Source organism: Xyrauchen texanus, chromosome 14, assembly GCF_025860055.1.
Source record: "Xyrauchen texanus isolate HMW12.3.18 chromosome 14, RBS_HiC_50CHRs, whole genome shotgun sequence".
Lineage (NCBI taxonomy): Eukaryota > Metazoa > Chordata > Actinopteri > Cypriniformes > Catostomidae > Xyrauchen > Xyrauchen texanus.
This window is the reverse complement of record NC_068289.1, coordinates 40,986,230-40,998,229: the sequence shown is the minus strand read 5'-3', so window position 1 is coordinate 40,998,229 and position 12,000 is coordinate 40,986,230. Positions and strand designations below refer to the sequence as shown.

At 39.7% G+C, this 12,000-nt stretch overlaps 1 protein-coding gene across 2 annotated transcripts in view; it reads right to left on the bottom strand.

The window, feature by feature from the left end:
- Positions 1-12,000, bottom strand: part of slc4a10b (solute carrier family 4 member 10b) — an 82,326-nt gene that overhangs the window by 50,167 nt on the left and 20,159 nt on the right. For both annotated transcript variants that reach the window (XM_052142054.1, XM_052142055.1), the window contains one exon: positions 4,366-4,447. In XM_052142054.1, the coding sequence (XP_051998014.1) occupies positions 4,366-4,447 (82 nt within the window). The remainder of the gene's footprint in view (positions 1-4,365; positions 4,448-12,000) is intronic.

Below are 12,000 nucleotides of genomic sequence, written 5' to 3'. Positions count from 1 at the left end.
AAATCTCTATAACTATACTATAATTCTTCATCATCATCATTTGTTATTTAGCACGTTCAACTACAGAATATATAGCAAGACATAAGATTCACATAGAGACAAACAGCTCTGTTCTGGTGAACTGGTACACTGCCTACATAGGCAGCTACTAAGTGACCCATTTGGAATGCCAAAAGAAGGTACCTAAAAAAAGAGGCATAAGTAATTTTACTGCCTACCTTTTGGAACGCTGCCTTTTTTTCACATCAGGAACACACCTACGATGCCTTAAAATGTCATCTAGGTAGGCAGCTCACTACATTTTGGAACAGAGCCACTATGTAATACATTTGCTATATCTCTCCTTTATTTCAGTGGAAATGTAAAAAAATTACAACATGTTTTATCCACTTCCCTTCTTAATATGATTATTTAACAATCCTGAATGAGAGTATTTTCCCCACAGGATGTTAAATAAAGATCACTCACTTTAATCCCATCTAAAAGATTCAGAGGTCGAGACATCAGTATGTGAGTGAGACAGAATTGCACCACCTGCTCAGTCAGTGTTGCATTAAATGACCAGAGCAGACAGCCGTTTATCTGATTTGATCATTTTTGTGAAAATTAGGCCCAGGGGATTAAGTCATGGGAAAACGTAACATCTGTCCATGCGCTTACACACACGCACATGCACACGCACGCGCACATACATAACAGGGAGCATATTATTATTTCAGAGATGTGTAGGATATTGTGTCTCTATTTAGAGATGCCAAAAGCGCTGATGGCCCATTTATTTTTATCATTTAGATACTGTAATTATTCTCTATGTCTGACACACACACACACACACACACACACACGGTCCCTGCCTCTTTCTCTCTGACAGACACAGTAAATGTAGAGTATAAATAGCACATTCAGGGGCAGGAGTGGAGATGACGTCTTGTGAGCTCCTTTGAAGAGATGTTCATTTTCCCCGGTGACTCGCACTCAAATACTAGCTATCCATCCTCCCACCAGTTTATTCTATTCATGCCATTCGAGAGGCAGATAAACACAAACACACACACACACACACACACACACACACACACACACTTCTGTCAGGCCACACTGGTGGTACTGTACGTGCTCTTGATTTGCCACCCACAGACCTCTCTCGAGCTAACATTAACTTCCCTGAGCATTTGTCTTTAAGCAGCTTGTTTATATTTAGATATGCAAGTATGTAATTGGACATTTAAATATATATTTAGATTCAGAATGATACACTCTCTAGGCACTTTATGCGGTACGCCGGTACATTATTACTTATTCATGCTATTATCTAATCAGCCAATCGTGAGGCAGTAGTGCAATGCATAAAATGATCCATATATGGTTCAGGAACTTCAGTTAATGTTCACATCAACCATCAGAATGGAGAAATAAATGTGATCTCAGTGATTTGGACCGTGGCATGATTGTTGGTGCCAGTAGGGCTGGTTTGAGTATTTCAAATTTTCTCTCGAATTTACTCAGAATGGTGCCAAAAACAAAAAACATCCAGTGAGCGGCAGTTCTGTGGATGAAAATGTCTTGTTGATGAGAGAGGTCAATGGAGAAAGTCTACGGTAACTCAAATAACCACTCTGTACAATTATAGTAAGAAGAATAGCATCTCAGAATGTACAGCATGTCGAACCTTGAGGCGGATGTTCTTCAACAGCAGAAGACCACATCAGGCATTTTTTTAGGACAATAATGTTCCTAATAAAGTGCTCAGTGAGTGTATGTTCAGATTAAACAACAGTTCTGTGCAAAAATGTATGCAGTTGTTCAGAAACATTGTTGTATAGTGAGTGATATATAAAAATAATGCCATGAATAAATGTAATTTATCGATTAAAGCTCATGTAACTTTAATGTTAAACAACTTTATTCTGTCCCAGCTTAATATGCAGAGACAGCCATAAGTAAGCCATTCATAGGTTAATGTTCTTGAAAACTGTAAACACTATGTCTTTGTGGGGCTATGAATATCTCTCTGTTTGTTTTGAGCGACCCGTCTCAAGGGTGCCGATAACACGGAGTCGACCAATGGCATAAGTTTGGGGTGGGACTATCTGTTTATTCAATCAAAGGCAGACAAGGGGGACATATTCAGAAAGCTTAGTGTGTATTTTTGCAATTCCGAAATGACGTGCTTCAGCTTTAACTTCATGCAAAGTGCAGTAAACATAAAAAAATGACATCAATATTTGGTGTGACCACCCTATGCATCAATTCCCCTAGGTACACTTGTGCAACGTTTTTCAAGGTTGTTGGCAGGTACGTTGTTCCAGGCATCCTGGAGAACTTGCCCTAGCTCATATTTTCTATTGACACACTAAAGCAGAAGATGTACAATAACCGTCTTAAAACAAATCAATATGTAAAACATATAATGTGCCTGATACTTTTGCACACTACTGTAAACATTCAGAATTAAATTGTTTTATTAAATAAATGTTAATTGTAAATCTATTTGGATTTACAATTATATATGTATATATATAAAATACGCGATCGACCCTTATTTAAAGATGAAATTATGCGTCCCGTATTGAATCAATATGGGACGTGATTTGTCCCGTATTTAAGCTGGTCCGATGTTGTCATGGCAACATTTTTCAAGATAATTTAGTTCAAGAAAATGTTTGTCTACGGTGGGTAAGGGAGTGTCTGAAATGTTCCCACATTGTGCTAAAATGTGCTAAAACTGTGGAGGATGTGGTAAGGGACTGTCTGAAATCGTCAGCCAGCAAACAGAACTTTGAAGGTCTAAAAAGCACATAAATGCATCATACAAGCAATCCATTCTACCCCAGTGGTCAAATTAATTTCTTCAGAAGTGATATGATACGTGTATGTGAGAAACAGATCAATATTTAAGTATTTTTTTACTAAAAAAAACTCCACTTTCAATTCCATATTCAACTTCTTTTGTTTTTGGTGATTTGCGTTCTTCATGCATATCACCACCTACTGGGCAGGGAGGAGAATTTATAGTAAAAAATAAGTACTTAAATATTGAACTGTTTCTTATCCACACCTATCATATCACTTCTGAAGACATGGATTTATGTGCTTTTTGGAGCTTCAAAGTTCTGGCCACCATTCACTTGTATTGTATGGACCTACAGAGCTGAGATATTCTTCTAAAAATATTAATTTGAACTATTGGTCATTTTGTTGAAGGAGAGGTGTGGGAGGTGTGGAGACTTCAACCCATCGCTGAACTCCGACTTACAGTTTTAGCTACTTTTTAGCATTGGAGGGAGAGAGAGAGCTTGCACGCTCATGGTTGCCAAATTTCGTAAATTAAGCCTAACACTATATTTATAAATATATATTCAGAATTTATATAATGATTTCCTGTTTTGTCCTCCATAATTTATTATTAATAATTTTCTTAATATAAAAAAGACATTTATGATGTTCTCATTTAAGTAGTTTAAGCAAACATGTGTTTTTGGGTCAACTTTTGCCCACATTAGCCGCTTATCCACTATCTGGCCAGTGAGAGCCAGGGCTATCAACTGGCCAGTTGGTGCCAATAGCATCGGACCTTGTGCCACAAGACGAGAATCGATCTGCGCTCCCACCATCGGGCCAATAACTCCACAGCGTTGCCCAAAAGCCCACCTTTAATGCGTGGTGCCAACATCACACCCTGCCCATTTCAGTTATCTAGAATATGGAGTTTATATACAATGTAAAAATCAAGATCAGTTAGCGTTGACAACTCACCGACTGTAACTGCCATGGTGTCCTGAGTGGCCTCTCCACTAACAGTGGGACGATGTCCCAGCACACCGTCTATGAAAGTTCACCGAACCATGGAAAATAATTTCTTTGGGCACTGCTTTGTCCATTTGGTGTTTTAACCGATTTGTATGGTGCACACATATTTGTTGGCCTTGTTTGGCCCAGGGGTAATCAGCAAGCCATAGGCCATTGTCCGTGGAAGCACGACGAAGCCCCGAAATGACATTGGGATGCAACAGCATACCCTCATTTGTCCCAATAGTGGAAACGCGGCTATTGTTAAGAACAATTGTCCCCATACTGATAGTAAAACATGAAATCTCTTATACTGTGGGGAACAGCCAATGTCCCCAAGAGGAAAACGGCTTAATAAACATACTAAATATTCTTTATGAAACTGTAAAAATGCAGAAAGGATTGCATGAGGGTTGAGAGATGTTTTAAAAACAATACAACCATTGCTGGGCAATGTTGCCCCCCTAAACATATAAGTGCCCCACCAAAGATTGCATCCTAGTACCAGCCATGAATACAAGTCAATGGAAGGTCCCACCATGATAGTAAAACAAGCATGTGTGAGAGTATATGTACCTTCAAGCTCCTCCTTCTCAAAGCTGCCTTTCAGCATAGAGCGAGTGCCTCCTCTGTCCACGACCGCCTCATCATCATTTCTCTGTGGGGGAGAGAGAGAGAGAGAGACAGAGAGAGAAAGAGAGAGAGAGAGAGATATCAGTATTTAGATCTCTCTCGGAGTGAAAGGCGTAATAGACACGTAACTACTGACAGCTCACTTTGTCCCTGCATGTCACACAGAAACAGACACTCTCTCACAGATGCACATTACAGCTGCCTGCTTTCATAACACACAATGAATGTGACTGGTGCTTGCAAGGGTTTTGTGGGTGGTTGCCAGGACGTTGCTATATGGTTGCTTAGATGATATGCTGAAGCTGGTGTTTTCGGAGTGGTTATTAAGTCAAAAGATCTCACCCTCACACTACTTGATTTTCTGGCCTCTAGATATGAGACCACATCCAGTTTCTCCAGCACTGCTGTTTTCTATATGTGGGAATGAAAGTGCTATCCGACTTCAAGACGGTAACCATGGCGACTAATGTAGTCAGCAGCATCAGCCTCACTCCACGATATCAAACTGACTCATGTTCTTCAATGCTTTTGCTGCAGGAGGAACAATGTTTTTTGGTGCGCTTTGTACTTGAGAGATTTATCACCACAGCATGTGACAGCAATGTTTATCTTTGAGTTTAATCTCACTTTATCAGTGTAACAGATGATAGCGATTGGCAGCTTATATGAATACCTTTCCACAGCATATACAGTATGGCAGTGATTGCAGTTTTGAACAGAAATTGAAAAAATTCAGCATCTTATTCTAAATTACAACTTGTCCTGAGACTAGACATTAAGACATGGCAAGTCTGAACCTTAAATTACACGTGTCCCTCACAGTTCTTCAACACTGTGAACATTAAGAAGTTAATCACGGTTGGTTTTAAGCACACAACATTTCTTAATGAAGCTGCAGTGCATTTCATTGAAATCTACATAAATGTGTTAGAATGTGAGTATATAGGTCAGACCTTAAATATAGCAAGCTTAATTTAATTCAGTGGCATCTTTCTTGTATTTCACACAGAAATGCAATTAGAATACAATATCTCATCGCTCAACATCAGCACAAAACAAATTAGTGGCATAAAGAGATATTGAGGGAGTTTTTAATTAGTGTTTCTTACATGAAAAATTATGGCTGCTAGTTTCATAAACAGGGTTAACATGGTTTATAGTCAAGTTCTCCTCAGATAAAGAATAAGAGAAAGCAGTGTGCATTTGTCCTGGCACTACTAGCCAGCTGCTAGATGCAACAAGCTGGCGTTTTAGCGTCTCGTTGCCGAGAACCATGCAGCATTAAAACAGATGGTGCCGAGCAAATTTCAATTCTCAGAGCTTTTAATTAAGAGCATAAATACAGAGAGAAGTCTAAGTGTTACCAAACACAAAATACTTGTATGACTTTATTTCGTCTGCGGGAGTCATAGTGACACTTTTTTGAAGGATAAGATGGTATGTGTTTGTCCTTACAATGCAAAGTCAATGGGGTCCAAATTTTAAAGCTCCACAAAGTACAGAAAGGCATAATAAAGGTAATCCATAGGACTCCAGATGTTTAATCAATGTCTTCTGAAGCAATACGATTGGTTTTGGGTGAGAAACAAACCAAGAATTCATTCCTTTTTCACTATAAAAATGTATTCACTGTACACAAACCAGACACAGTTTCTCCAGGTTAGTAGTTTTCACGGCCAGTATGGTATTTTTGAAAATGCAGTCGCAAGTTAAAATGATTAGACATTTGCGGGCTATCTCGGAAGCACACAAGTGTGCACGAGCCCAGCAGGCTGCCTGTTTGTGCTCCAGAGACTCGTGCTACTCCATTTGGTTTCTCTCAATATGACACAGCAGACCACAAAACTTTCTTGACCCATTTGAATTAAAGCTTTTTACCTTAAAGCTGTCAGAGAGTGAGAGCGAGACAAAGAGACCTAAAAGCAGAGGAACAGTTCAAAGATTTATAACAATAAAACATTTACTTCAACTGTGCTGGTGAAGACTGAGAATCGCGGCACCAGCTGCAGTAGCGGGGAGAAGTTTGTCGAAGCGTGCGCAACGTGGTAACCCAGAGCCTCAACCGCTGAGCCACCACTGCCCCTTTCCTACCATACGAGCCACAAGTTGGCAAAGATATTTTCCAATGTTCATTACATATGTGAGACGTGATAGAGGTGATGTCAGTAAGCGAAATCTCAGACTTTTTCAACCTTGAAGTACATTCTGTTTTTACGAGAAGTTTCTACTACTTTTAACTTGGAACGGCATCCTAAAAATGTGCCGTTTATGACGCTGAATACCAGTGAGATGCTCCAAAAATGTCACATCTAAATGTCACATTTCAATCCATTTTCTACATTTATTATAGGCCCAACGTATTATATATACAGTATGAATATTTGAATTATTATACATTTCGATTTTTTGAAAAATGTTACTATATTGTGCTATATAGCATTATCGTGAAATAAAATGACTCATATCATGATATAATATTTTGGTCATTTGACCCACCCCTAGTATCGGGCAATCGTGTGCAGCGTCAAAACATTTCCCTTTTGTTCCAATTGGGTCGGATGTCAAAATGTATAGCGAATAAGGATTTTTTTCCTGTTTTTCACCCAAAACCGACAATATCGCTTCAGAAGACATGGATTAAACCATGAGCGGATTACTTGTTGGCTTTATGTACTTTTTGGAGCTTGAATGTTGTGAATGCTGTATGTACATGCATTTTATGGAAGAAAATAAAGACACCTCATATTGTACAAAACATCTTGTGTTTTGCAGAATTAAGAAAGCCATATAGTACACGTTTGGAACGGCATGAGGGTATAAATTATCATTATTTTCATTTTTCATTTAATTTTAGAATCAACTATTCCTTAAAAATATGTCAAAAATATGATGTGAACACAGATGAATCATACACAATAAGACCAAGAAATGTAAGCGCAGTGTAGTTCTAGCGGGAAGGCTAGCAGCTGTATATCATTGCACCATTATCTGGGTAATTCCCAGCCAATCACATGTAAGCCATCGCTTTATAAGTCTGCTCACAATCTATCACATTGCTGTTTCAGTGTGCTAACACGGCAACCTCCACCACCCCACCACCACCAGTTGAGTCTCATCCTGCACGGGGATAGGCTCCTCGCCCCCTGCCTCCTATCTCCGGCGGGATATGACAGTTTCTTCGGACCGCCAGATGGGGCCTACGCCAAAGAGAGACATTACTTTTCTGTTTGACATTCATCAAATAAATGTCATCTTAAATTTCACTAAAGTCGGCAAGTCTTCCTGATAGAACATGTATTAAATAGGACAAACTTTGATTTCACATTGACATTAGTGGTGCTTTGGATGAGGATGCCAGCTGTGTACGTGCCACAATTCAATAGACATGCAAATCAATTCACTCTGCTGTCACTGGTTCAACAGCAGCTTAAAATCCAAATACCAGATGTCAACAAATAGCAACTGAAAGTCATGTTCCCCAGAACCTCCAAAAGCAGGATATATTGTGTTTCTGTGTGTGTTATGAACATGTGAGAATGCATAAATGTGTGGTACGCCAATGAATGGTATCTACATCTCATGCATCAGCAACCCCTACAAAGACACCCTCAAGTAAAAACCCTCAAGGGCACCTTACAGAGACCGCAACCAGACTGAGTGTGTGTATGCATGCATAGTTTATGTGTGAGAGAGAAATTGTGTGGAGCGATATATCTTTGAATTTATATAAATGTGACACGGTTAAGCGACATACAAATAAAGCAAAAAGTGCAATTTTGCCCTGATGAAAATATGAATAGCATGTAAAGTGCATAACATGAAATCCCTCTATCCTGAAACCCCTCTTCTTACGTCTGTATGCAATAGCCACAAGCTCTCTTTTGGTGAGGAGATCTACAAACATCATATCCTGTAATCCTGTAGAGACAATTGATTCACATTGCCTTGGAGTGGCGATGGCGTAGTGGGCTAAGGCACTGAGCTGGTAAGCAGAAGGTTGTTGGTTCGATCCCCACAGCCACCACCAATGTGTCCTTGAGCAAGGCACTTAACTCCAGGTTGCTCTGGGGGGGATTGTCCCTGTTATGAGTGCACTGTAAGTCGCTTTGGATAAAAGCGTCTGCCAAATGCGTAAAATGTAAAAATGTAGTAATCTCACAAGTGTCTATAGAGCTATAAAAGTAATATGCGTAGCATAGCTGGGATGCTATGCTGAGTCTTGAGATTGTTAGTGCAGACTTCGGTATCTTTGCAAATTTGAGCACAGTTTGAGACAATTGAGATCTGTTCGGAAACTCTAGAGGAGACCCTTGTGAGATTACTCGAGTCATTATCGCTGGAGAAAAATTCAAACACGAGATTTAAGCAAAAAAAATGTGCTCACCATTTAATCTCATTACAGGTATCTCAATGTGACCTTTCTGTGCACCTTATGTGTACGTGTGCAGTATGCGGCTAACAAAACTGGTCACCAGTGTTGGGGGGGGGGGGCTGGAATGTCGCACGCCCAGTCCCCAATCGGCCTGATGGGGCGCACGAGGGATAAAGGCGGCCGGTGACGAGAGAGAGAATTACGGGCATGTCCGTCATGTGTGTGTGTTTATGTTTGTGCTTTTTGTTTTGAGTTTAATTAAACACTATTTATATTGACAAGCCGGTTCTCGCCTCCTCCTTGCCCATCTGAATCCCCTTACATTGGTGCCGAAACCCGGGAAGGAGGAAGGATGCCCGTCGCAGAGTCCTCGACACTGCCGTCCACCCGGGGAGTGCCGCTGCCATCTGCCGAGTGACGGAGTAGCCCGACCGCCCGGATGTGGGGAACGGCCGTCGTCCGCGCGGTGAGTGGGGACTGGATCCCTGACCGCCTGGAGCGATGGAGACGCTGCCAGGGGTGGAGGAGTGCCCTGCCGTCCCCCAGAAATGCGGAGGGGTCGAGGGAAGACAGCCGTCCGCGAGGGGAGGAAGGAAGTAACTCCCCGATCGCCTGGAGTGGTAGGGCCGCTGCCAGGGGCGGAGGAATGTCCCCATGTGCCCCCAGAAAGTCACTCATTTACTTCCATTGTAAGTGTCTCACTGTAACACAGATTTTGCTTTTTTTAAAGAAAAGGATGGATGAGTCTAAATACATTTTTGTGGTTATCAACATTATACCACAAATGCTGTCGATTGAGCTCAACTTGTGTTGAACCCGCAATATTAGTTGAAACATATTTCTGTTGCAAATCAAACTTTTATTTTGACATGAATGCTTTTACATTTTTGTGTGTTTTCGACGGTAGCTTCACGCCTCCTAATAAGCAGTTGTTTAAATGGTCCAGTGAGATTATAAAAAGCAGCAATTTAATTATATAAACATAGTCTGCAGGCACTCATCTATTATAACACGCACAGCGCTGATTTTAGCATATGAGTGGCTTCACATATTCACTGTAAAGCATGCAGCACATGCAGACAATATATTTATTTAATTAAATGGCATCCTTTTCTGGTTTAACAGTCAACTAGGACTGATCATGATTTTAATTACATTAATTGTGCATTCAATTTGCTCCCAAATATGTCAAATTCGTGTGTGAGCATTTGAAAGCAGTCTTGCATCTGTGCATCATATTACCGGTACAAACTGGCATCATGTCATCTGTTTTATTTTAGTATCACTTGGTAACAAAGTACCAGTACTTTTGACATCCCTACTGGTAAGTGTGACACACAGCTATAAATAGCTGCTCCATCTTCAACATCCTGCATGCAGTCAATATATCTCTCTAATGGACTGTCCGTTCCAAGCTTTAAAAATAAGCACCTTCCTGTTTAATCAATAAGCATGTCACAGACTCAATGCTTGAGGATGCCTGCACATGCAGATCAATTCTTCGACACTGCTGCCCACAGTGAAACACTAGCTGAAAAACACTTTGTTCATAATCTCCCGTTGATTTAATAGATTCCAGTTGGGCTCAAGAGTGTGCTTTGGTATTATTTAAAAAATTGCTTAAGTATCTGAAAAATAGCATCTGAATAATTACAACTGTTTATTCTCTTTTTCTCAGTATGAGGCCCATTATTCTTGACTATAATCTCGCTTTTGTGGAAATGTCCAAAGAAGAGAACTTTGGATTTTTTCCCACCAAAAAAAGAAAAGAGCAATCAGCTTAATTGTAATGCTGTTTACAAGAAATGGCCTCAAATTGACATGAAATCCTCTTAGCTCCTGAAAAAAAAAAATATAGTTTTGTGCACTTAAACCTCGTGAAAGGATAAGCTCACACAATTTAGAAAGGTTTTGGGCAAAGTATCATAAAAGACTACCCTGCCAATACATTGCACAGAGGCAACATCTAAGGCAACATCCTAACTAAAATGGACTTATTATTCTGCCTACCTTTTGGAACAACCTATGCTTTTATATACTGCCTATGAAGGCAGCTCACATCATTAGTGAATGAATTACATCATTAGTACTCTGTTTGACCATTAGCACTGTGCTTGTATGCTCTCACGGTTTAGTAATTAGTCACTTGCATGACATTTCCTCATCCCAGGTTGTCAGCGAATGGATTTTGGTAGAATTTAAGGGAGCTCCCCAGTTCACATAAAACTTTACATTTTGTCATCATTTACTCTTTCTTTCTTCCTTGGAACACAAACAAGATGTTAGGCAGAATATTTGAGACTGGCAGCCTCAGTCACCATTTACTTTGCTTGCATCTTTTTCCATAAAAAAATAAAGTGTGAAAGGTGAAGAAGTCTGACATTGTGCAACACATGCAACATATTCTTTTGTGTTGCACAGAAGATAAAAAATCATGCAAGCTTTTATTTATATATTTTTTATCATGGAACGGCATGAGGGTGATTAAATGATGACAGAATTTTCATTTTGGGTAAACTACCCCTTAGTAATGCACAGAAGAATGCTATTTGAATACACAAGGGCCAGCAAGTACAATGCAGCATTCATTACAGAGTCCACCTTAATAATCTAGGTGTGAAACCACTTAAACGGATCAGAGTATGAAGTGGGATTACATTTGCTTGTAAACATTTTGTGCTTGATATTTTTTTCTCTTGCACACTGTACCATTACATTTAGTGCATGTCTATTAGTCCTGAAGACATCTTAGTGCTATAGAGTCAAGGAAAACAGACCAAAATATTGATAACTCATCTTGCAATCAGAATAAATGTATCTGTTTAAGGTAAAGCTGTCACACTAAAAGAGATCATCATTGTTTTTGTGCCAGATACTGCTCAGATTGCAGATTTAATTATATGATATGATTCCCGATGCGAAGGCTGTTTCAAAAGGAAGGTACCTTAAATATGCGGACTCCTAAGATACTTTGACTCAGTTCTTAGGATGCATCATACAGTATGTATCCATGCCGAGGAAAGCAATCAAAGAATTTCATTGTGATTAGCAGTGTGGAAAAATAAATCCGAAACAGCAGACAAAGCAAGTTTAAATTATAAACATCTTATAATCCAATCAATACTGAAAAGTAAAAATAAAAAATTATTTTAAATGACTATTTTACCCAAACGATGTTACACTATAGAATATAACGTCGTTCCTGC